The 27,790-nt window shown below is 43.6% G+C and overlaps 1 protein-coding gene across 1 annotated transcript in view; it reads left to right on the top strand.

Moving 5' to 3' along the window:
• Nucleotides 1-27,790, top strand: part of ARRDC4 (arrestin domain containing 4) — a 126,711-nt gene that overhangs the window by 72,439 nt on the left and 26,482 nt on the right. The window contains exons 4-7 of the mRNA XM_069766279.1: nucleotides 7,621-7,723; nucleotides 10,042-10,298; nucleotides 21,080-21,242; nucleotides 22,059-22,213. Of these exons, the coding sequence (XP_069622380.1) occupies nucleotides 7,621-7,723; nucleotides 10,042-10,298; nucleotides 21,080-21,242; nucleotides 22,059-22,213 (678 nt within the window). The remainder of the gene's footprint in view (nucleotides 1-7,620; nucleotides 7,724-10,041; nucleotides 10,299-21,079; nucleotides 21,243-22,058; nucleotides 22,214-27,790) is intronic.

Raw genomic sequence — 27,790 nt, forward strand, 5'->3', positions numbered from 1 at the left:
TTTGCCAGAGCTGTCCGCTGTATGTAACACTTTAAATAATTTATACTCTGTGTATTTGGTATTTTCTGGTCAATGTCTTTGTTTTAATGGGGGAGAAATAGTTAGGATTTAATTATATATATCATTTAAAAAAAACAAAAACATATTTTTTTTCATTTCTTAGTTCCCATAAAGAACTTTGAACCTGTAATTGTTCGATAACTTATACGACAGTTCATACAGACAGTAAAAACTACTGTTTTGCAGTATATAGAGAAATTGCATTTCTCTGATTACGCTCTGCATGTGGCTGAACTTCACAAGAGGACTAACATAAGAGTTATGGGGGCCTTCAGCAATCCCCAATCTCCATGTTAATCCATTGGTCCCCTGTTATTATTTTGTGGTAGGCAGATGGGAGCAAATGTGCAGGCTTACTAATTAATGCCATTTAATTTCCACGATCAGAGATCAAGGGCTCTTTCAGATGTCTGTGAGCATCGGTCCGATCGCAAATCACAATGCACACACTGGCCATGCAATTCCCCATCTCAAGCGTGGTAACCTCATTGAAATATATGAAACTGTCACATTCTGGGTCGAGCGATGTACGGACAGTCCGTGCATTAGGATCTGATGTTAGACCAATTATCACGGCCGTCTTTAAGAGGCCTAGTAGTAGTATTTAGAGAATTTCTCCCATCAAAGTTTGTATCCTCTTATTATATTGCAGTTATCTTATATATCACTGTGTACTTACAATTGCCCATTTCCCCTTTCTACCCAGTAAATTATTCTCTTTTTCTCTTCTCTATATAGAAACAGGAAGTCTCTTGTCACTGCACTTCCCCCTCTTAACCTCCTGATCCAGCTGCTCCCTCCTCTACCTGCCAGGAACTCTTGAAGTGATGAGCCTTCCTATTTCTACATAGAGCTTAGAAGGATTCAGCTGGTCAATTTTAAATCACATGATGTCATAGACCTAAAGGAAAGCAGAAGAATTAACTGGGCTCTATAGAATAACATTGGTCCAAATGCGATCAAATATTTTGTCGGATTGCACTCGGTCTAAAAATACGGCCTTTTGCACAAGCCTTTAACATGATGCCTATCACCCGATGGAAGAGCAAAACACTCTTTTGTTGAGTGAAATTTTCTTTTGTGCTGCACAGAAGATCTTTGCTCTCGGTAGTACATCATGAGATGTACACAGGACTCGCGCTTCTGAGCACAATGGCAGCCTGTGTAAATAGGCTATTAAATGACCGCTAAGCATGTTGCCGATCAATGGTCTGCGCATCAAGCAGTTTAAAATAACTTTTAGCAGCCTAGAATGAAATTGTACTTGGAGCATTATGTGGAAGTTTTCTGATGATGGGGTCCCTTTAATTAAAGGGAATAGACACTGGTCCAGTTTCTGAGATAGCCAGTCATTACCAGCACATTTCTTTGAGCAGGAACAAAAATGTAATGTAGAGAACAGCCACAAGCTGCTGCATTGTAGAGACAGTACTTTCACAATATCCAGGTGCATAAACTGCGTCACCAATACATCTTTTCACAAGACTATGTAATAAACATCTTGAGCATCTTCCGCATGTCAAACTCACAGAAGTTTAAAGGGACTTAATCCTTACTTAAAGGGACTCAGCACAGAATGAGTGTTCAAACGAAGTACAGGCACTCGGTGCATCATGAGGGGCCAAACATTTATATACACCTTCCCACCAGCACGATTTCCCCCTATTTCCACCCCCTTCTTTGACTGACAGCTCAGGGTTGATAGAGCCAGATAATGGTAGAGATAGATGAAAACAAGCAGGTGGGAAGGTGCCGTTAAAAGTTTGGACAATATAATCCATATATTTGTCAACTCTCATGGTACAGTCTTGAAAGTTTCATATCTTGTTTTGGGGCTATTTGGTTACTTTTTATAACCCTGTTTACAGGCTGCAAAACAAACTCTGTGTCATATGACACACAAAATAAAAATTTAAGAGGCCTCTGTGGTCGATGCCTCTCTAATGTCTACCTGAAATAATGACAAATAGTAGGTCTCTTCATCAGGCATATCAATATCTGAAGTGTCACTTATTTATAGACAACATAGGAAAAATGCAATAAATAAGACAAGTGGCGTGATGCAGAATTATCAATAGGCAGAGGGAAGAAAACGGTTGTTGTAGTAAATATCGTAGTAGTTCACAGCTAAGGAATGTTGATAAGTATCCATATATATTTGTCGTAAATGATGATAATTGGGGTTCAGCGAAAAGCTTCGGATAAGTGCTTTTCTGAATAGCTATAACACTTACTGAATATAAAAAATTAAATAAGAGCAATGTTCAAGATATACAGCTTCTGACTGCGTCAGAAATGGCCATCTCCAATCTACAAATGAGACAGAAAAGCTCCCAAAGATATATGGAAAATTAGAAAAATTTCAGTCATAAGATCTGTCATAAAGATATATACAAAACATATTTTATTCATACATAGACATAAAATGTGAACAGCAAAAACAAAAATAGAGAGTCTGGAGAACATCACTAGTATCAAGTATATGACCAGTGGGATCAAGTTCTTGAGGCTACTAAACCATATTATACAATGTACATATGCCTTTAAGAGGCAAACAGTATAGTGGATAGTTCAAGACTGATCCTTACCCATGTCGGTCACCGTGATGTCACCAGACTGCCAGCCCCAGTCCAATTTTTCTACTTTTCCAAAATGCTTACCGAATAGATGCATCAGGAATCCGGATACCTGGAGCGCTCCCGATAATCCGCTGTTCGGTGCTGCAGCTGCATGTGACCCGGATGTGTGACAGTCACAACACATGTATGGAGAGCCTGTTTGTTGGGCTCTGCTCTACATACATTTGACACATGCAGCTGCGGAGCCGAACATCTGATTATCGGAAGCGCTGCAAGTATCCGGGTTCCCGATGTGGCTATTTGGTAAGCACTATAGCTTGTCGGATAAGGAGTTATCCGAAGCTATTCGATCTACCCTAATGATAATGTATGGAAAAACACTTCCGAGAATGATGAAATGCCCTATTGTTTGTACAAATGCGCATGTGCATGCATGCAAAAAGTATTGACAGAAACTGTTTTATCTTATTTGTTTCCTTAGGGACTGTTTTATGAATGGTTTACATTTGCTCCCACAAGTCAAAGTATCTTCTTAATATCTTGGCTGGATAGTCATAGAGACGAGGACAGAGAGAGTAGTTGTAGTAGAATATGTTTTAGTAGTATTTACTGTATATAAGAGAATTACACATCACAGAACATCTGTTACTTCTATATATTTTTAAACAAAATAATATATACCTGTGTGAATATCCATAAGCAAAATTTAGCCTTGAGCTTCTTACTCATGGGTAGCTTTGTGGGGAGCCCTAGAGATTGGCAGATCAATCCGCAGAGCAAACACTTCAAGTCAAATTTCCGATAATCAATAAAAAATAATGCCCAGCGCTGTTTCTGTCATGTCAGACGCTATTCACACTAGGGCATCCGACAGACAGCGGTAATTCCGCATTCGCCCACTATGCGCTCAGTGGTGCCGGCTAGATTTTATCTAGGCTGTCCAGGGTTCATCTAGCTGGTACTCGGATTGGAGGCTGGGTCACGCCCTCTGCCTTTAAATAGTTCTGCTGAACTTTGGGCGTCGCCGATTATAGCTTGTGTTTTGTGCCTGGTGATCTCGGTCTGGAGTGGTGGTCTAGGAGAAGGGATATCGTATCTGGTAGTGTATTATCCTTTGTCATATTTCTCCTTCCTATATTTGTATTTGTTTTGCCCTTTGCACATTTTCGTGTACTCCTGTGTGACTGCGACGTGGTGCATTTTTCAGTTTTCCCTGTCTGTGCTTTCTGTGGGGATTGGTGTGTGGTCTCTTCACTGGGTGGCGAGAGGTGGTTTCAGCTTAGGGCTGAAACAGGAGACAGGGTCAGGCCTGGCGGCCCAGATATGCACACCTTTAGTGTAACTTCTGGGAGAGGGTCAGACAGGGTTTTCCTAGCCTGAGGGATATCACAGGGGCCGGGGTACCAGCCTTACTCTACCCAGTACTCCCGTGACAGTTTCACACACTACTGTAGAATCAGAGAGCAAGCTAATGATGTCAGACATGGCTCAGAAGGACTATCACAGCCAGTATAAAAGATAAGGGATGGCCAAGGAGTGCCATTTTGATAATTGCATAGTGTAGGGATGGGAGGTCAAGGCGCACAGCTTATTCTACCTAGGGATTGAAAAACTCCTAATCTGGTTGTGGTGTACCACTTTCAGTGCTCAGGCAGAATCAAAATACTAGTAGTGCTAGGCTTAGTCTGTGAATACTAATCCAAAATTTCAAGGGAAGTTTTGTACCTGTATATTAACTCAGCTTGACTCAATTGATTGGTCTGAGATATACTGCAGTAACAGCACCTTAATAACAGCCTTTTGTATTCTTCACACACTGCAAAAAGGAAAGCCCGAATTTTACTCCTCAGTGATATTTTTACTACTAAAACAAAATCCTGAATCCAAGGCTTTTGTGTCATATAGAGTGTGGCTTTTGCATTGTAAGATCAGAAAAGCTTTATTTTTTCAATTTTTATATCTTAAAAAAAATCTCCATAATCCAGAAATGTAAAGGAAATCTGCAGACCTATCTGCAGGCATCACGTTTTAGAGCAGGGGGCTGGGATAATTGATATATATTGTAATGGGAAAAAATTCAATATAATCTGTGTTTTCATCATTTAATCCTTTGCTCCCTATGGGATTCTGGGTCTAGTGGGTGGTACTACCTGTGACGGGCAGCTTTCTTTGTATAAGAGTGCATATAGAGATACCTGTCTAACATAGCTCATTCTCTCACGTGTCTTAATTCTTTACTGTGTGTTTTTTGCCACTCCAACTGCACATCCACGTCAGCAACACATCTCCTGTCTGCTCCCTGTGATTTATAGTGCTAGACAGTATGGATGCTGGGAAATGTACTCTTTTGAGAATACACACACATGCAGCCGCTCCTAAAATAGGGCTAATTTTTGGAATGGCTTGGTGATAATCCATTGCTTCACTTTGAAAAAAGCTAGCCTATTCCTGCTCCCTAAAAAAATAATAATTTTTGATTTTGAACTGCTTAATGAAAAGCGTTTTAAATTGCTTAATTGCTTTGTGAATAACAAAACAGTTGCTGATTCAAAAAAAAGATAATTTTTCCCTCCTAGTTGGGATCCAATTACTACTTCTCTTTCAAAACAGTACACATTTTTGTCTCCCTAAATAAAGGGATAATTTTTGGATGGATTGTGAAAAACTATTGCTACTTCATTTAGTAAAGTTTAAAGCTCTTGAAGCTCACCTAATGGGGATAATATTTGCACTTCCCATGTGAAAAAATAAAAAAAACACCAGCAAGGCAGGCATCGGTCCCCAAAGCAGATGATTTTTAAACGTGGTATATAATTTAAGTAGCCTAAAAAGAATGAAAGTTCAGTGTGTGGGGAAAGACTGTGGATAAACACATCCCATCCTATTACACCTAGCCAGAAAGGTTGAGGTCTCATGGACACTAAAAAGGCTGTGTTTGCATTACAGATCTCAAAACCAGTTCAAAACACACCTATGATCCCTCAGTGTTCTACATGTGTTTTCTAGTTAATTAAAGGCTTTACATATTGTGTTTCATGGTGAAATAATTCACTATGACCCCTCTATTTTTGTTAACCAACCTTGCTAAAGCTGACAGCTGAGGGTTGCAGCCCGCAGCTTTCAGTTTTGGCTAGCTGGTTATCAAAAATATAAGGGGAACCCACACAATTTTTTAAAGTATTTATAGCGCAGGTGCTGGCTGATGAATACTCTCATCAGACACCACCTGCAATCACTGTTTTTAGCAGCAGCAAGCGTAGGCTGATGGGATGGGAGCAGTAGTCTCATCAGCGGATGCCTGTGGCTGGAGATACATTTTTTACCTCCAGTCACAGCTGCTGGCTCACCCTGTCATCTGACAGAGCGGGAGCCACGGCTCTCTCACTAGCAGTCATGATTGTACCATCGATCAGAGGCAGTGTTTGCCGTGCTGTCATACACATGACAGGGCAACAAACACTGGATGTTTGGGCCCCCCATCCAGGTTTTTGCCCATTGCTAATGATTATCATAATAATAATTAATAATAATAATCAAACTTTCAGTAAGGCCTCTTTCATGTGTCAGTGTGTCCGGTAGGTGTGGTGACAGTTTTCACACTTATCGGAGACACTATAGGATTAGTAATGGATAGGTGTCTTGTAGATGACTCTCCATTACTAAGCCGTGGGCTTGATGTCACCAGACAGTACAAAGGTGAAATCAACCCCACAAATATGACCCCCCCCCTTGCCACCACCACAGAGCAAGTGGGAAGAGCTGGCAAAGCACTAGAAATGGCTCATCTAATAGGTGCACCTTTTCTGGGTGGCACCGCGCTTCTATTTTTTGGCTGGGGGGCCAATATCCATGGCCCCTTACCAGCCTGAGAATACCAGCTGCCAGCTGTCTGCTTTAGCAAAGCTGGTTGTCAAAAATAGGTGGGACCCCATAATGATTTTTTTAATTATTTAAAGAAAATAAAAAAAACAGTGTGGGAACCCCTCTTTTCTTGATAATCGGCCTTGATGATGCTGACAACCGAGGGTTGCAGTCCGCAGCTGTCAGTTTTGCTTGTTTGTTTATTAGAAATACATGGGAACCAGTTTTTTTTTATTTATTTATAGAGCAGGCGGCGGCTGACGAATACTCCCAGCTTTCTCTGTTATCAGCTGAAAACAACTCTCAACATTGCCCTCTGCTAGCGCTGATCACATCATCAGCGGGGAGAAGGATGCGAGCTGTCTTCAGCACCCGACGTGTGGTACTGCTGCTCACGGGCGGTACACGGTTGCCATACGTATGCCACAAGTATTACACATATGGACAATGATACATCCAGTACTGGTTTTTCCTGTACTGGAAATATCTGGACGTGTGAAACAAGCCTAAGGCAGCAGAACAGTATTGCAGTTACCTACTGATTAATCCTACAGTATATCTGCAGGAAAGTAGGATTTTCCAGAATTATTGTTTTTTGTATTCTAATCATTTTTCTCAGATTCCAATATATTCCATTTTGTGTAAACCAAAAAATTAACGTAAGTGTGTTTGTATATTTTGTATGGTGTGTATGCATGCCGATACGTATTGGTACATTTGGACTGTTTATACAGTACTATGTTTTGAAGTGTTATTTGTTTTCGGAGAAAGAGAACCACATTTTCTACTGTTTTCCTGTAATGTATTGTGTTTTTTCCTGTGTGTGTTCCTCAATACAGTGCTATCCAGTCGGAAGGAGAAAAGCTGTTAGCACTGAAGGTCGTTGTCAATGCTGTATAAACAATGTAAATTGTGACCATGTGGTGGACATAATCTCGTGTATGCCTTTTATATGATTTATCTGCCATATTCATATCAGGATAAGCTATTTGCTATCTTGTAATTGCACCTTTTAATCACGACATATTTTCTTTAATGGCCGTCTGTTGTTAACATCACCATGTTTGTGTAGTGCGTATTATGTTATCAATGTAATATGAGAACTGCTCTTATTCTCTAGTCACGGGAAGAACAATCTAAAGAGAAAATGGTTGGCTACTGGCTGTGCGCCTCCGGACCAATCTCTCTAAGTGCCAAAATTGGAAGGAAGGGCTATTGTAATGGTAAGTTAATATTTTTTTTACTGTATATTGGTATGGTTAATTTGATAAAGATTCTGTTCCAGTGCCTGAAAGCTGGGCCATAAGTGGCATTTTCAGCAATTATTTTCACTTCACTGTCAAACATTTCATGCAGAAAAACTCTTTACATTTACATGCTTCTTTTTGACAATATACACGCTTTCTTCCTTTCATCAATGTTCGTCTGGCAATTCTGACAAATGCAATATGGGCCAGGGCTAGAAGCGGGCCACTAATCACACAGCCCCTAGAGTCCTCTGTTTTTCTCGTAGGCCAGGGTTCTCCTATGTTTCACCCCTCCCCCATCCCCTCCCCCAGGATGTTCCTGTAGCCCCTCCCATGTTTGTTTGACCTCTTCCTGCTTGCTGTAGCATGTGCTGTGGCTGCAGATAAGGGAAAAGAGATTGCCTGCATCAGTCTGAAATCACTCCCTAGTGCTTTCAGAGGGATTCTGGAAATCTGACCTCCTGTACAGCCTTCCCCAGTGACCATACATAAGCTATAGGACATGTGAGAAATTCTGATATTCAATACTGCATATATATTCGTTATTAGGTAACATGGGCATATATAGGAATTATGAGGCCCCTATAGGAAAAGTAAAATTGGGCCACTCGACTTCTTAAAAAAATATATATTCACCAGAGTAGGTGTGGTCATGGCGCAGTCACAGAAGGGCAAACCTTCCACTTTGTATAAACAGGGAGAGGGGCGTGTGTTGCAGTGCTTACACAATGATTGTGCTTCTATTGAAGCCCCACTCACCGCAATTGCCCTTTCATGGCATTCACCATAGAATATGATGCCCACTGAAATCCCCTGCCCACATACAGTATGATAACTCACTCAATGAATTATCCCTAACCATTTGTCCCCACAAGCACACTAGAATGACACCAATAAATTATGATGCTTTCAGACAGTATGATGTCCCTACAGAGTTTCCCCACCCAGTATGATGTCCCTACAGAATTCCCCACACAGTATGATGTCCCTACAGAGTTCCCCACCCAGTATGATGCCACCAAAGCTCCTTATACATAGTATGAAGGCCTCCCTGCCAGCTATGCACAGTATGGTGCCCCACAGCTCCCCACATGTCCAATGTTCTCACAACCTCCACCACACACACTATGATGGCCACACACTCCCTCTTTACATGGTATGATGGACTCACAGCCCCTCTATACATGGTACTATGCACCACTGCTCCCCTATATGATGTTCAATATTCCCACAATCTCAACTATCTTGCCCCACCCAACACAGTATGATGGCCCTACAACTGCTCCTTATACAGCATAATGGTAGCACAGCCCCTATATACTTGGTATGATGGCCTCACAGCCCTTCTATACACAGCACTATGCCCTAACACTATTCCCTATATGGTGTCCAATATTCTCACAACCTCCCCTATCCTCCCCCACCCCACAGTATGATGGTCCTACAGCTGCTCTATACACAGTGTAATAGCAACACAGTCTCTATATACATGGTATGGCCTCACAGCCCCTCTATAAATGGTATGATGGCTTCACAGCCCCTCTATACAAAGTATGATGGCCTCACAGCCCCTCTATGCATGGTATGTTGGCCTCATAGCCCCTATATACACTGTATGATTTCCTCACAACCCCTCTATGCATGGTATAATGGCCTCACAGCCCCTCTATACAAAGTATGATGGCCTCACAGCCTTCTATATAAAGTATGTTGGCCTCACAGCTCCTGTATACACTGTATGATTTCCTCACAGCCCCTCTATGCATGGTATGTTGGCCTCACAGCCCCTGTATACACTATATGATTTCCTCACAGCCCCTCTATACAAAGTATGATGGCCTCACAGCCCTCTATATAAAGCATGATGGCCTCACAGCTCCTGTATACACTGTATGATTTCCTCACAGCCCCTCTATGCATGGCATAATGGCCTCACAGCCCTCTATACACAGTATGATGGCCTCAGTACGGTGGCAAAGCGAAGTATAATGTTTGCGATCTGTTATGCATGTTGCAATACATTTGTCATTCTATGTGCCCTATTTTGATAAAAATTTAAAGCTGCATGTATTCTCTGAAGTATTAATAAAACATTCATTTTTCTCTACTAATTATATAGGCAATAAATTCACCAAAACAGCAAATTTCCCTTTTTTTAAGGCTTCACCACATTTATTATAATGTCGTGCGCTAGCTGTTCTTAGAAAATAATAAGGCGCACAATATTAATGCATATTCCTCTATTTATTATCAATATGAAGACATTTGTAATTCTATGGGGTTTTTTCTTTTAGGTGAGGCCATTCCAATTTATGCAGAAATTGAAAATGGGTCATCCCGATTAGTGGTTCCCAAAGCTGCTATATTCCAAATTCAAAGATTCATTGTTCATGGGAAGATGAAAACACATAAGCAAATGTTGGCTGGAGTGCGCGGGAATCATATAGCTTCTGGAAGTACTGAAATCTGGAATGGAAAGATTCTAAAAATTCCTCCAGTGACACCTACAATTACAGACTGTCACATCATCCGAGTGCAATACACTCTAGCAGTACGTATGCTTGAGGCCATACAGTAGGACTTCTATTGACCTTGTGTCAAGATCAAGTTTGTACTGTTTCTTCATACATTTATAGCCGTAGCGTCTGTAATGTATGGGGTTTGGATATTGTAAATCATTCTTGTTAATCCTTTATAAAACATTCCCAAAAAATGATATTGTTCAAAGAGTACAACTATTTTAAATACAGGTCAAATAAAGGGGTGGACATTATTTTCTATATATATAGGATAGTGAATAATTTCACAACCACTGGGGGTCTGATTGATTCTTGGGATCGGTGGGAGCTTCAGAGGTCAGAAACTCGGTGGTCAGTAGGTTATACCCATTGATAAAGTATAGTTTCTGAACTCTATAGAACCTATTTAATTCTGATTGGAAAATGATTAATAAACTTTGCATGGCACGCATGTCAGTGGCTGCTTCCAAACGACTTCTCTATTAAAGGAACACTAATTAAAACTTACTATGTAATAGTAGTACATAATAAGAGAACAGAGGTAAGCACACTGCCACCTTAGGCTATTCGTAGAAGAAAAAATACCGCACACTCGAAACTGGTATGATGCAAAAAGAAATATGCCAGATTTATTCAAGAAAACAAGTCAACAATTGCCACTGTGATAATTCGTAGATAGAAACCCGACGTTTCGACCCTCCCGGGTCTTAAGGTACCGTCACACTGAATGATATCGCTAGCGATCCGTGACGTTGCAGCATCCTGGCTAGCGATATCGTTCAGTTTGATAGGCAGCAGCGATCTGGATCCTGCTGTGCCATCGTTGGTCGGTGCAGAAAGTCCAGAACTTTATTTCGTCGCTGGACTCCCTGCAGACATTGCTGAATCGGCGTGTGTGACGCCGATTCAACGATGTCTTCACTGGTAACCAGGGTAAAAAAACTACATACTTACCTTCCGCTGTCTGTCCTCCGGCGCTGTGCTTCTCTACACTGTGAGCACCGGCCAGCCGGAAAGCAGAGCACAGCGATGACGTCAGCGCTGTGCTTTCCGGCTGGCGCTCACAGTCAGTGCAGGAAAGCAGAGCGCCGGGGGACAGACAGCGGAAGGTAAGTATGTAGTGTTTTTTTTTTTTTTGCTTTTACGCTGGTACCCAGGGTAAACATCGGGTTACTAAGCGCGGCCCTGCGCTTAGTAACCCGATGTTTACCTTGGTTACCAGTGGACCGGCATCGTTGGTCGCTGGAGAGCTGTCTGTGTGACAGCTCTCCAGCGACCAAACAGCGATGCTACAGCAATCGGGATCGTTGTCTGGATCGCTGCAGCGTCGCTAAATGTGACGGTACCTTTATTCATGGGGTTACTAAGAAAGCAAATAAACAGTATAAGTAGATGTATGTGACATAACATTATACGTAAATGAAAACAAATAAGAACAAAAAAGACAAAATAATAAACATACACCAAAATATAAAATATAATACGTACAATATATACAAGGCAACCAGAGGCGATGAAGGGAATACTGTCCGGAGCAGCAAAAAGTAAGCCTGTAGCTAAGAGATAATTCTAGTACATCAGTTAATCAATGTTTAGGGGAAATATAATGTTTACCTTAACTCTTTTGATACACAGACATATGAGTGGCAGTGATAGAAGGCAAGACAATGGTCCTTTTAAGGCATAACCTGTCATTATAAGAAAATATCAACATTACAAAGTGTATATGCATTCAGACAGCCTAAGTCCTGTATGAGTATGGGGGATGGGAGGGAAGAGAGTGTGTTCCAGACACGTTTGGTGATATTGCAATGGCCCCAGTAAAATGTGAAGGAATAATAAAATGGGGTATAGAATCTAATGGGGTGTGTCCTCAGTGGTCCCGAGTACCCCTAGGGCAGCATGTGTGGGATAAGTATGGCTGTGAAGAGAACCCCCAACAGGAGAAACCCCAGATGTATAAAGGAATATGTTATGGATAACTTATAGTGGGTCCAATATTTGCTCCTGTGGTATAGGTAGAGGGGTCCTGTTTAGGGTGATGTTACGACCTGGTGGTAAGGACAATAATGGACCTAGTGGTTAAGAGCACACGGAATGACCTGATAGTTACTAATAATATAGGACGAGCTCTGAGACGTGGGAACTCTGCTGACCGCAATCCCTAATCCTATCACACACACTAGAAATAGCTGTGGATTGCTCCTAACGCTCCCTATGCAACTCGACACAGCCTAAGAAACTAGCTAGCCCTAGAGATAGAAAAATAAAGCCTACCTTGCCTAAGAGAAATTCCCCAAAGGAAAAGGCAGCCCCCCACATATAATGACTGTGAGTAAAGATGAAAATTACAAACACAGAGATGAAATAGATTTAGCAAAGTGAGGCCCGACTTACTGAACAAACAGAGGATAGGAAAGGTAACTTTGCGGTCAGCACAAAAAACTACAAAAAGACCACGCAGAGGGCGCAAAAAGACCCTCCGCACCGACTCACGGTGCGGAGGCGCTCCCTCTGCGTCCCAGAGCTTCCAGCAAGCAAGACAAAAATCAAAATAGGAAGCTGGACAGAAAAATAGCAAACCAGAGAAAAACAAGCAGGAACTTAGCTTCTGCTGGGAAGACAGGTCACAAGAACGATCCAGGAGAGAACTAGACCAATACTGGAACATTGACAGGTGGCATGGAGCAAAGATCTAAGTGGAGTTAAATAGAGCAGCCAGCTAACGAATTAACCTCGTCACCTGTGGAAGGAAACCCAGAAGCCGCAGCTCCACTCACAACCACCAGAGGAAGCCCATGGACAGAACCAGCCGAGGTACCATTCATGACCACAGGAGGGAGCTTGACAACAGAATTCACAACATTACCCCCCCCTTTGAGGAGGGGTCACCGAACGCTCACCAGAGCCCCCAGGCCGACCAGGACGGGCCAAATGAAAGGCACGAACCAGATCGGCAGCATGAACATCGGAGGCAAAGACCCAGGAATTATCTTCCTGACCATAACCCTTCCACTTAACCAGGTACTAGAGTTTCCGTCTCGAAATACGAAAATCCAAAATCTTCTCCACCACATACTCCAACTCCCCCTCAACCAACACCGGGGCAGGAGGATCAACGGATGGAACCACAGGCGCCACGTATCTCCGCAGCAATGACCTATGGAATACATTATGGATGGCAAAAGAAGCTGGAAGGGTCAAACGAAATGACACAGGATTGAGAACCTCAGAAATCTTATACGGACCAATGAAACGAGGCTTAAACTTAGGAGAGGAAACCTTCATAGGAACATAACGAGACGACAACCAAACCAAATCCCCAACACGAAGTCAGGGACCCACACAGCGCCGGCGGTTAGCGAAACGTTGAGCCTTCTCCTGGGACAATGTCAAATTGTCCACCACATGAGTCCAAATCTGCTGCAACCTATCCACCACAGAATCTACACCAGGACAGTCTGAAGACTCAACCTGCCCTGAAGAGAAACGAGGATGGAAACCAGAATTGCAGAAAAACGGCGAAACCAAAGTAGCCGAGCTGGCCCGATTATTAAGGGCGAACTCAGCCAAAGGCAAAAAGGACACCCAATCATCCTGATCAGCAGAAACAAAGCATCTCAGATATGTTTCCAAAGTCTGATTAGTTCGTTCCGTTTGGCCATTTGTCTGAGGATGGAAAGCCGAGGAAAAAGACAAATCAATGCCCATCCTAGCACAAAAGGCTCGCCAAAACCTCGAAACAAACTGGGAACCTCTGTCCGAAACGATGTTCTCCGGAATGCCATGTAAACGAACCACATGCTGGAAAAACAATGGCACCAAATCAGAGGAGGAAGGCAATTTAGACAAGGGTACCAAATGGACCATCTTAGAGAAGCGATCACAAACCACCCAAATGACCGACATCTTTTGAGAGACAGGGAGATCCGAAATAAAATCCATAGAGATATGCGTCCAGGGCCTCTTCGGGACCGGCAAGGGCAAAAGCAACCCACTGGCACGAGAACAGCAGGGCTTAGCCTGAGCACAAGTCCCACAGGACTGCACAAAAGAACGCACATCCCGCGACAAAGACGGCCACCAAAAGGATCTAGCCACCAAATCTCTGGTACCAAAGATTCCAGGATGACCAGCCAACACCGAACAATGAACCTCAGAGATAACTCTACTAGTCCATTTATCAGGGACAAACAGTTTCTCCGCTGGGCAACGGTCAGGTCTATCAGCCTGAAATTTTTGCAGCACCCGCCGCAAATCAGGGAAGATGGCAGACAAAATTACCCCCTCTTTGAGAATACCCGCTGGCTCAGGAACACCCGGAGAGTCGGGCACAAAACTCCTTGACAGGGCATAAGCCTTCACATTCTTAGAGCCTGGAAGGTACGAAACCACAAAATCAAAACGGGAGAAAAATAGCGACCAACAAGCCTGTCTAGCATTCAACCGTTTGGCAGACTCGAGATAAGTCAAATTCTTGTGATCCGTCAAGACCACCACGCGATGCTTGGCTCCTTCAAGCCAATGACGCCACTCCTCGAATGCCCACTTCATGGCCAACAACTCTCGATTGCCAACATCATAATTGCGCTCAGCAGGCGAAAACTTTCTAGAAAAGAAGGCACATGGTTTCATCACCGAGCCATCAGAACTTCTTTGCGACAAAACAGCCCCTGCTCCAATCTCAGAAGCATCAACCTCGACCTGAAACGGAAGCGAAACATCTGGCTGGCACAACACAGGGGCAGAAGAAAAACAACGCTTCAACTCCTGAAAAGCTTCCACAGCCGCAGAAGACCAATTGACCACATCAGCACCCTTCTTGGTCAAATCAGTCAACGGTTAGCAACACTAGAAAAATTACTGATAAAGCGACAATAAAAATTAGCAAAGCCCAGGAACTTTTGCAGACTCTTCACAGATGTCGGCTGAGTCCAATCATAAATGGCCTGGACTTTAACAGGGTCCATCTCGATAGTAGAAGGGGAAAAAATGAAACCCAAAAATGAAACCTTCTGAACTCCAAAGAGACACTTTGATCCCTTCACAAACAAAGAATTCGCACGAAGGACCTGGAACACCATTCTGACCTGCTTCACGTGAGACTCCCAATCATCCGAGAAGACCAAAATATCATCCAAATATACAATCAGGAATTTATCCAGGTACTCTCGGAAGATGTCATGCATAAAGGACTGAAATACTGATGGAGCATTGGAAAGCCCGAATGGCATAACCAGGTACTCAAAATGGCCCTCGGGCGTATTAAATGCTGTTTTCCATTCATCGCCCTGTTTAATACGCACAAGATTATACGCGCCACAAAGATCTATCTTGGTGAACCAACTAGCCCCCTTAATCCGAGCAAATCCGACAGCAGCGGCAAAGGGTACTGAAATTTGACTGTGATCTTATTAAGAAGGCGGTAATCAATACAAGGTCTCAAAGAACCATTCTTCTTGGCCACAAAAAAGAACCCTGCTCCCAATGGTGACGACGACGGGCGAATATGACCCTTCTCCAAGGATTCCTTTACATAACTCCGCATAGCGGCGTGCTCTGGCACAGATAAATTGAACAGTCGGCCCTTAGGAAACTTACTACCAGGAATCAAATTGATAGCACAATCGCAATCCCTATGAGGAGGTAGGGCACTGGATTTGGGATCATCAAATACATCCCGGTAATCCGACAAAAACTCCGGGACTTCAGAAGGGGTGGATGACGAAATAGACAAAAATGGAACATCACCATGTACCCCCTGACAACCCCAGCTGGACACAGACATAGATTTCCAATCCAATACTGGATTATGGACCTGTAGCCATGGCAACCCCAAAACGACCACATCATGCAGATTATGCAACACCAAAAAGCGAATATCCTCCTGATGTGCAGGAGCCATGCACATGGTCAATTGGGTCCAGTACTGAGGCTTATTCTTGGCCAAAGGCGTAGCATCAATTGCTCTCAATGGAATAGGATACTGCAAGGGCTCCAAGAAAAAACCACAGCGCCTAGCATACTCCAAGTCCATCAAATTCAGGGCAGCGCCTGAATCCACAAATGCCATAACAGAATAGGATGACAAAGAGCAAATCAGAGTAACGGACAAAAGAAATTTCGACTGTACCGTACCAATGGTAGCAGACCTAGCGAAACGCTTAGTGCGCTTAGGACAATCGGCGATAGCATGAGTGGAATCACCACAGTAAAATCACAGCCCATTCCGTCGTCTGTGTTCTTGCCGTTCAGCTCTGGTCAAAGTCCTATCACATTGCATAGGCTCAGGTCTATGCTCAGATAATACCGCCAAATGGTGCACAGCTTTACGCTCATGCAAGCGTCGATCGATCTGAATGGCCAAAGACATAGACTCATTCAGACCAGCAGGCAAGGGAAATCCCACCATGACATCCTTAAGGGCTTCAGAGAGACCCTTTCTGAAAATTGCTGCCAGGGCACATTCATTCCACTGAGTGAGTACAGACCACTTCCTAAACTTCTGACAATATATTTCTACCTCATCCTGACCCTGACATAGAGCCAGCAAGATTTTCTCTGCCTGATCCACTGAATTAGGTTCATCATAAAGCAATCCGAGCGCCAGAAAAAACGCATCAACATCACGCAATGCCGGATCTCCTGGTGCAAGGGAAAATGCCAAGTCTTGAGGGTCGCCACGTAACAAAGAAATAATGATTTTCACTTGTTGAACAGGGTCATCTGAGGAGCAAGGTTTCAAAGCAAGAAACAATTTACAATTATTTTTGAAAGTCAGAAACTTAGATCTATCCCCAAAAAACAAATCAGGAATTGGAATCCTAGGCTCTAACATCGGATTCTGAACCACAAAATCTTGAATGTTTTGTACCCTTGCAGTGAGATTATCCATACAAGAGGACAGACCTTGAATGTCCATATCTACATCTGTATCCTGAACCACCCAGAGGTAAAGGGGAAAAGAGAGACAAAACACAGTGCAAAGAAAAAAAAATGGTCTCAGAAGTTCTCTTATCCCTCTATTGAGATGCATTAATACTTTGGGCCACCTGTACTGTTACGACCTGGTGGTAAGGACAATAATGGACCTAGTGGTTAAGAGCACACGGAATGACCTGATAGTTACTAATAATATAGGACGAGCTCTGAGACGTGGGAACTCTGCTGACCGCAATCCCTAATCCTATCACACACATTAGAAATAGCCGTGGATTGCTCCTAACGCTCCCTATGCAACTCGACACAGCCTAAGAAACTAGCTAGCCCTAGAGATAGAAAAATAAAGCCTACCTTGCCTCAGAGAAATTCCCCAAAGGAAAAGGCAGCCCCCTACATATAATGACTGTGAGTAAAGATGAAAATTACAAACACAGAGATGAAATAGATTTAGCAAAGTGAGGCCCGACTTACTGAACAGACAGAGGATAGGAAAGGTAACTTTGCGGTCAGCACAAAAACCTACAAAAAGACCACGCAGAGGGCGCAAAAAGACCCTCCGCACCGACTCACGGTGCGGAGGCGCTCCCTCTGCGTCCCAGAGCTTCCAGCAAGCAAGACAAAAATCAAAATAGCAAGCTGGACAGAAAAATAGCAAACCAGAGAAAAACAAGCAGGAACTTAGCTTCTGCTGGGAAGACAGGTCACAAGAACGATCCAGGAGAGAACTAGACCAATACTGGAACATTGACAGGTGGCATGGAGCAAAGATCTAAGTGGAGTTAAATAGAGCAGCCAGCTAACGAATTAACCTCGTCACCTGTGGAAGGAAACCCAGAAGCCGCAGCTCCACTCACAACCACCAGAGGAAGCCCATGGACAGAACCAGCCGAGGTACCATTCATGACCACAGGAGGGAGCTTGACAACAGAATTCACAACAGGGTGAGCCGCAGCATATAAAGAAGTCCTGCTGGTAATATGAGCTAAATGGATTATACTACTAAACGGCAAGTAGAGGGTATAGCCATAAGCAATGCCGCACATGTTTAGAGAAATGTATTTAGGGTACCTTATAGTGGGTCCAATGAATGCTCCTGGACAAAGCAGGCACACGGACTCTCCGCCCCCCCTCCACACTCTGCTTGCCACCTGGTAATATAACCCATTATGCTCATGTTACCTGCAGGACAGCTCCACATGCTGCGGCCCACCCTAAGCAGGAACCCTCTATTTATGCCACAGGAGCATTCACTGGCATAATTATCGCCTATCGCACCTGACATCCGGCGCTATGTGCCAAGGAGAGGTCACGGACCGCCCCCGGCACATTAACCCCCGGCACACCGTGATCAAACATGATCGCGGTGTGCCGGCGGTATAGGGAAGCATCGCGCAGGGAGGGGGCTCCCTGCGTGCTTCCCTGAGCCCCCTGCAGCAACGCGATGTGATTGCGTTGCTGCGAGGGTCTCCTTACCTCCCTCCCTGTAGCAGGCCCGGATCCAAGATGGCCGCGGCATCCGGGTCCTGCAGGGAGGGAGGTGGCTTACCAAGTGCCTGCTCAGAGCAGGCGCTTGGTAAGCCTGCAGTGCTCTCAGACAGATCGGTGATCTGACAGAGTGCTGTGCAAACTGTCAGATCAGCGATCTGTGATGTCCCCCCCCCCCCCCGGGACAAAGTAAAAAAGTAAAAGAAAAAAATTTCCACATGTGTAAAAAAAAATAAAATAAAAAAATTCCTAAGTAAAGAAAAAAAAATATATATACATATATATATATATACATTTCTTTATCTAAATAAAAAACAAACAATAAAAGTACACATATTTAGTATCACCGCGTCCGTAACGACCCAAACCCCCCTTCATCACCCCCTTAGTTAGGGAAAAATTAAAAAATTAAAAAAATGTATTTATTTCCATTTTCCGTTAGGGCTAGGGTTAGGGCTAGGGTTAGGGCTAGGGTTAGGGTTAGGGCTAGGGTTAGGGTTGGGGCTAAAATTAGGGTTAGGGTTTGGATTACATTTACGGTTGGGAATAGGGTTGGGATTAGGGTTAGGGGTGTGTCTGGGTTAGAGGTGTGGTTAGGGTTACCGTTGGGATTAGGGTTAGGGGTGTGTTTGGATTAGGGTTTCAGTTATAATTGGGGAGTTTCCACTGTTTAGGCACATCAGGGGCTCTCCAAACGCGACATGGCGTCCGATCTCAATTCCAGCCAATTCTGCGTTGAAAAAGTAAAACAGTGCTCCTTCCCTTCCGAGCTCTCCCGTGTGCCCAAACAGGAGTTTACCCCAACATATGGGGTATCAGCGTACTCAGGACAAATTGGACAACAACTTTTGGGGTCCAATTTCTCCTGTTACCCTCGGGAAAATACAAAACTGGGGGCTAAAAAATAATTTTTGTGGGAAAAAAAAGATTTTTTATTTTCATGGTTCTGCGTTATAAACTGTAGTGAAACACTTGGGGGCTCAAAGTTCTCACAACACATCTAGATAAGTTCATTGGGGGTCTAGTTTCCAATATGGGGACACTTGTGGGGGGTTTCTACTGATTAGGTACATTAGGGGCTCTGCAAACGCAATGTGACGCCTGCAGACCATTCCATCTAAGTCTGCATTCCAAATGGCGCTCCTTCCCTTCCGAGCCCTCCCATGCACCCAAACGGTGGTTCCCCCACATATGGGGTATCAGCGCACTCAGGACAAATTGGACAACAACTTTTGGGGTCCAATTTCTCCTGTTACCCTCGGGAAAATACAAAACTGGGGGCTAAAAAATAATTTTTGTGGGAAAAAATTTTTGTTTTATTTTTACGGCTCTGCATTATAAACTTCTGTGAAGCCCTTGGTGGGTCAAAGTGCTCACCACACATCTAGATAAGTTCCTTAGGGGGTCTACTTTCCAAAATGGTGTCACTTGTGGGGGGTTTTAATGTTTAGGCACATCAGTGGCTCTCCAAACGCAACATGGCATCCCATCTCAATTCCAGTCAATTTTGCATTGAAAAGTCAAACGGGGCTCCTTCCCTTCCGAGCTCTCCCATGCGCCCAAACAGTGGTTTACCTCCACATATGAGGTATCGACGTACTCAGGACAAATTGTACAATAATGTTTGGGGTCCATTTTCTCCTGTTACCCTTGGTCAAATAAAACAAATTGGAGCTGAAATAAATTTTTTGTGAAAAAAAGTTAAATGTTCATTTTTTATTTAAACATTCCAAAAATTCCTGTGAAACCCCTGAAGGGTTAATAAACTTCTTGAATGTGGTTTTGAGCAACTTGAGGGGTGCAGTTTTTAGAATGGTGTCACACTTGGGTATTTCATATAGACCCCTCAAAATGACTTCAAATGAGATGTGGTCCCTAAAATAAAATGGTGTTGGAAAAATTAGAAATTGCTGGTCAACTTTTAACCCTTATAACTCCCTAACGAAAAAAAATTTTGGTTCCAAAATTGTGCTGATGTAAAGTATACATGTGGAAAATGTTACTTATTAAGTATTTTGTGTGACATATCTCTGTGATTTAATTGCATAAAAATTCAAATTTGGAAAATTGCAAAATTTTCAAAATTTTCACCAAATTTCCATTTTTTTCACAAATAAACACAGGTAGTATCAAAGAAATTTTACCACTATCATGAAGTACAATATGTCACGAGAAAACAATGTCAGAATCACTGGGATCCGTTGAAGCGTTCCAGAGTTATAACCTCATAAAGGGACAGTGGTCAGAATTGTAAAAATTGGCCCGATCCATAACGTGCAAACCACCCTTGGGGGTAAAAGGGTTAAAAGCTCATTTTGAAAAAAATCTATTTTTTCATTGAATGTTTTTCTTTATTTGCAATAATCGAGTACTATATTTCTTGCAGGTTTACATTCACATTCCTGGGGAAAAAAAATTGATGGTGGAACTACCTCTAGTTATTGGCACAGTCCCATTTAATGGATTTTCATACAGGAATTCAAGTGATCCAAACCACTCTACTGTAGACATGAGTTGGCTTGCCTTAACATTGCCAGAGCAACCAGAAGGTAACCAGTATTACAGAATTATACCATATGTGATTTAGAGATCTGTCTTGTAGAACATAGAAGCTATGTGGTGATGGAATGGTGGGTGCAACAAGTGCCCTGGCTTACATTTGATAAAGTTTAATAACTGCCATCCTCTTATGATCCTCAGCTACATAAAAAACACTAATTGAGTAGTCAAGGGTGGACATGTCATTGGTGTAACCTGTGCAGCCGAACAGGCTCCCAAGAGTTAAGGGGGCCCATTTCCACATTAACATCCAAAACAGCGGGAAATGTACATTGCAAATACCTGTTGAACTACAAAGGGCCCATAATCTGTTTTTGCAAAGGGACCCACTTCTGGCTGTGTCCGCCAGTGTGAGTAGCTGTCATTTATCAATCACTGCCAACTTTAGAGCCACTTGGGAAAGTTTGAGAATGGCAGCATGGCTATTTATTACAAAAGGATTTCCAAGAATCCAGTTATTCCTTAGCTAAAAGGGTGGAGGATAGATTACTGATAGCTGGCGGACTGTGGTCAGGGACTGCCAACAATCCCAAAAATAATGTTCTGTATCTCGAGAACAAGGTTCTGAATAGTCCCTTCTTGAATGGAGTAGAGTAGCACTCCATTCATACTCTACGGGACTCCCTGAAAATGCCAGAACCTGAATTTGGCTCCCATTGATGGACACGTGCTTCCCTTACTTTTATCATAGCCTGGGATTCTTTATGTCTTTGATAAAATCAATGTTAAAAAGATCTATAAATGATAAGAACTATAAAAAGTCAACGTACATTTTAGTATACTTATATTTAGTATGCTTTTAATAGCACCACCAAACTATGCTGATATCGTGTCAGAGGAAGAACTTGCCGGGAGAACTCCTGTATACTATGACCAGAGTGACTTAATTGAAGGACTTCACTTTCCATCATTTACAGTGATCCAGGAATTCAGGTTCCAACCCCCACCTCCATATTCCCAGGTAAAAATGACAACGCAAGAAGAAAAATGTAATTGGAAAATATCGAGGTCACTAGTTAGTAAGTGAAATTATATCACACTATAGCAAATTATAAACTAAAAAATGGCGTAAAAGGTATAAAGACTGCGACTGGCGAGTATGTTACTACACTAAATACAAAGGTCTACAAAAAAATATTTTTTGTAATCATCGCAGGTGACTTTGTTCTTTTCTGAATCATGTTTTTGTCCTGATTTAAAAAATGTATATAGTTTTTCTGTAGCAAGTATAGTTTCCATGGAAGAGCATCATTATTATAAGGTATAGGAAATATACTGGCGACATTAAGAAAATAGTAATCCACATATCAGAAAAAAATGCTTCACCTTAAAAACAGTTTTTATTGAACCAAAATAATTTCATATGCAAAATAGAACCAAAAATATGAGCAGAAATTAAAAGTGCTTGACATTAGACTGTCATTGATACGATTTTTCAGGGCTGTCCCTATATAACATCCAACAGTAATCTGCCATCATTCAGTCATTCCAAAAACCCTGGTAGCGGCGTTCCATTACTTTAATGTCCTGGTGTCCGCGCCTTGTTCATCGCTTACATCCCCAAGATTTTGAGGGAAGATATCTAAATGTGAATGCAAAAAGTGCATTTTCAGAGAAATGCGACATCCAAGACACTGGTATGTGAGTCGCCCGAGTTGCCCGCCAGGGCCTATGGGTACTTGGTGCCGGGTCCAGTCGTCGTTAAAGGGGTGGTCACAGTGGCGGCGACCCGGTCCGTGACCCTGGGCACCCAAATAAAAGGGGGACAGGCTTTAAAGGGGATGTGAAAATAATAAAAGTTTGTGACGCCACCTGTGGTTCTCGGTCAGAGGTGACCGACGCTGCTTAAAGGGGTTCTCTGGGGTGATGGTGCTGTAGCAAAGATGGTGTCACTTCCCACAGGTTAAGCGGGGTCCTCAGGGCTCCCGGTGTGTTTGGCCAGAGTGGTGTGGTGCCAGAATAAACAGAGGACACATGGTTACAGTCTCTTTACCTGGTTTACTGGTTGTAATAAGCCACAGTCCAGGGTACCAGCAACAGGTGGTGATGTGATCTGGCCGGCCTGGAAGCAATGGTGGATCCCTCTCCCAGTTAAGGTCCATAAGCCTTACTGCTCACGCTCGTATGATAGGTCCTTGTGGCTCCCTGACAAATGTCCTGCTGCTGCAGTGCAGTATAACGCAACATCCACTAGAGGGAGCTTGAGAGAGAAGTGAGACTGCAGACACAGAGAAGCACCACAGCGCAGGCGCCACCAAGTGGCAAGAGAGTGGTTAGACAAGCTGAATCAAAATACAATCAGAGGCAGAAGTACCAAAAGGGATAAGCAGTAAACGTGGTCAGAAACAAGCCAGGAGATTCAGCAGCTGTCAGAAGCGGATAAGACAAAGTCAGAAGGCAGAAGCGAGTCCGAAAACGAGCCAAGTCAGGAACCAGAGAATCAAACATACAAACAGGGAAATGCTGGGAAAAGGGCAGAGGGAGTCAACAGACATGGGATAAGTCAGGGATCACAGCAGGACAAATCAAGAGATACCAAAGTCAGGTTCACACGTCGAAGGCAGAACTATAACTGACACCACCAGCAGGATACCTGGGAGCTAAATAGCAAGCTTGCACCCAGAATGAGGCAGAGCAAAGTTAACCCTTGGCATGATCCGCCCGGAAAAGGAGCAGACAGGACTAAACCCTGGAATGGATCATGACAGTACCCTTCTCTCAAGGGGGGCCACCGGACCCCCAGGTTTCCCAGGATAACGTGCATGATCAATCCTCAGGACCGTAACCCTTCCAATGGACTAAATACTGAAGTGAACTATGGACCATGCAAGAATCTACAATCCGTTCCACTTCAAACTTGGTCTGACCATCCACAGAAACAGGAGGCGGAGGGGATGGAGGCCCAGCAGAGGATGGTACAAATGACTTAAGAAGGGACTTATGGAACACATTGGGGATCCGAAGCAACTGAGGAAGCCGTAAGCGAAAGCAACTGGATTGACCACCTCAATGATCTTGTAAGGACCAATAAACCTGGGACCTAGCTTAGCAGAAGGAATCTTAAGACGACTGTTGCTGGTAGACAACCACACTTTATCTCCTACCAGGAATATAGGTCCCACAGTCCATCGCTTATTCGCAAAAAGTTTATGTTTGCCCTGAGCCTCCTCAATATTCTTCTGGACCTCCCTCCACACCTCCCTCAATTGTTGCACTGCCATATCAGCCCCTGGACATCCTGAATCCAGCCTAGAAAATTCGCCAAAATGGGGCTGAAAACCATAGTTACAGAAGAATGGAGATGTTTCCGTGGACTGGTTAATCCGATTGTTAAATGCAAACTCAGCCATGGGCAATGAAGAACACCAATTATTCTGCTGAGACATAGCAAGACACCTCAAAATCTGTTCAAGTGACTGATTGGTCCTCTCTGTCTGACCGTTGGTCTCAGGATGGTAAGTAGAGGAGAAGATCAAGCAAACACCCAATCTTTTACAAAATGCCCTTCAAAATTTGGACACAAATTGTACCCCTCTATTAGAAACCACATTCAAAGGCATGCCATGCCTCCGCACAACGTGCTCAACAAAAAGCTTAGATAGTGTTTCAGCATTAGGCAATCCCGCCAGAGGTACAAAATGCGCTTGTTTACTGAATCCATCAACCACTACCCAGATTAGTTTTGACATTATGAGGAAGATCAGTGATAAAATACATGGAAAAATGAGTCCAAGGTCTATCCGGAATTGGCAATGGCACCAATTCCCCGGCCAGCCAGTTATGGGAGCTCTTAGCATGGGCACAGGTATCACAAGCAGACACAAACACAGTGATATCAGAGGTCATGCAGGGCCACCAAAACAGCCTGGTAATGGCTTTCCGGGTGGCAGAGATCCCTGGGTGGCCACTGAGAGCAGAATCGTTGAACTCTCGGAGAACCCTCAAACGGTACTGAACCGGGACAAAGAGCTTATTGTCAGGCAAAGAGGGAGGAGCAAGAGACTTAGCCTTTCGAATCTCCAGCTCCAATTCAGAGGATACCCCTGCAACAACCTGAAGAATGGAGGAGGGAGGTTCAGGGGGTGATATCGGATCAAAACTGGGTGACGGCGCAGGCACAGGGTCCCTCATAGTACAATGAAGTATCTCTGACGGTGGTGGTGCACAACCAACGCCAGACACACCATCGTAATAGGAGGGGGCCTGTGCCAGTACCGCCGTCCACGAGAGTGTTCCCCCCAGCTCGAATAGTGCTCTACCACTTGCAATACTTACCTCTCCCTGCTCCACCACTGTGTAGTCTGTGCTATTAAATCCTTCAATGGCACTGCCAATACAAATTTGTTGAAATGATAGATGATAGTTAAAATATACAGGGGCCCTGGCCTCCATTTAGATAAGTTAATACTATGCGCCTACTACCACTGTCTGCTACTCAGCAGAGAAGCCCACCCCTGTACCTAGCTATGCCACCTGTTTATTTATGAACAATTTTTTGGCAGACATTTAGCCCACTTTATTATTTGGGCCTTCTAACTTAGTCTGCTACTCATTACAATTTTCCAACACTGAGCAAAGCAATGTGCCTGTATATTTATGAACATTTTTTGGCAGACATTTAGCCCATTTTATTATTTGGGCCTACTAACCGTGTCTGCCTCTCATTACAGTTTTCCTCCACTGAACAAAGAAATGCCGCCTGTTTAGTCCTGTTACCAATTTTGAACTGCATTTAGCCTACTTTATTATTTGGGCCTACTTACTGTGTCTGCCACTCATTACAGTTTTCCTCCTCTGAACAAAGCAATGCCGCCTGTTTAGTCCTGTTACCAATTTTGAACTGCATTTAGCCTACTTTATTATTTGGGCCTATATCTGTGTTTCCTACTCATCCTGCCCATTGCCCAGTCACTGCTAGATGAGTCTGCTGGTACATTGACCAAGACCACTACATTTCCCTTGCACTCTACACAGCCAGAATCTGACCCTGCTGAAAGTCAGGTTCACCTTCCCGGATACTATACCACCTTACATGAGGACAAAGAGGAAGGTGCAGATGAAAGTGCAGGTTCCTTCATCAGGTGGGGGGCATACTCGTTGGTGACGTCACTGGCACAGGGCCCCTCATAGTACGCAAATGTGTCTCTGCCAGTGGAAGGCGCCACCCGCCATCAAACACACCGCCGTACTATGAGGGGCCCTGTGCCAGTGCCAACGAGTGGACCCCCCCTGCTTTCTCAGGATCACAGCACTTGCAAAGTTGAAATACTTACCTCTCCCTGCTCCACCGTGGTGATGTATTCCGCGTTTCCTGGGCCCACGAAAATCTTGAGCCAGCCCTACCCCTCCACAACTTTAGCCAAATGACCCCCTGTTTTCAATGCCTAACTATTATTATAAAGTAAATTAAGATTGACAAGCTTAAGTAATAAGAATTGATGTTTTTGACATTAAAATGGGCACTGTAGGTGTTTTCCTGTCCTCCACTCACTGCCGACTTTGATTCCCCATTGACTTGCATTGGGTTTCGTGTTTCAGTCGGCCCTTGACGCAATAATCGGCCGATGCAAAACCACCTCCATAACACAGTTCCACCTCTAAATAAACTTTTTTAAATGATGAAAATGGTACCTGAGAGCCTGGATGACCTCCTAGACCATCACCCTGACTCGGCAGCTTGTTACTCGATGGACAAGAGGGGCAGTCCTTCTTCCAATGTCCCGGATCTTCACAATAAAAACATAATTTCCCATCACGTCATCGCTTCCTCTCTTTCTCGTTGAAGTTGGTGGCACCAACTTCTATAGTCTCCTTGAATGACATCACCTCAGACTTGGCAGGCAATTCAGGAATATCACGCTGGATAATTCCTCTCTTCTGTAACCTCCGGTCCATACGAATGGCCTGGGTCATGGTCTCCTCCAGGGAACTAGGTGGCATATAAAGGACCAATGTAGCCTTGAGATGATCAGAAAGTCCTCTCTCAAACAGGCATCTCAGAGCATAGTCACCCCAGGACACCTCAACGGACCACCGCCTAAACTCAGATCAATACTGTTCAGCAGTGAGTTCATTCTGGGAGAGACTCTTGGTCATGTCCTCTGCTACCCCGACCTGGTCTGGTTCATCATAAATCAATCCCAAAGCTTCAAAGAATCTGTCTACAGACACACGTTCAGGGGCAAAAGCAGGTAAAGAGAAAGCCCACGACTGAGGTCCCTCAAGCAGTAAGGAAATGATTATCCTCACCCGCTGACTCTCATCTTCAGAAGATTGGGGTCTAAGAGAAAAAAAAAGCTTGCAACTCTCCTTAAAAGTATGGAATCTCTCCCTCTCCCCAGAGAAGGTTTCTGGGAGCTTGACTGTAGGTACAGGAGAGTGCAATAAGACATCAACAGTGTTAGAGTGCTTACAATCAGTCTGCAACGATTTAGCTGTCAGAAAGCTCCCTTTGCTGGTGGTTATGAGATGAGGACAAGGCCCTCTGTTCCACAAACAGGTCTTGTACCATCACTGTCAAACTGTCCATGTGATCAGC

Source organism: Ranitomeya imitator, chromosome 4 (assembly GCF_032444005.1).
Source record: "Ranitomeya imitator isolate aRanImi1 chromosome 4, aRanImi1.pri, whole genome shotgun sequence".
NCBI classification, from domain to species: domain Eukaryota; kingdom Metazoa; phylum Chordata; class Amphibia; order Anura; family Dendrobatidae; genus Ranitomeya; species Ranitomeya imitator.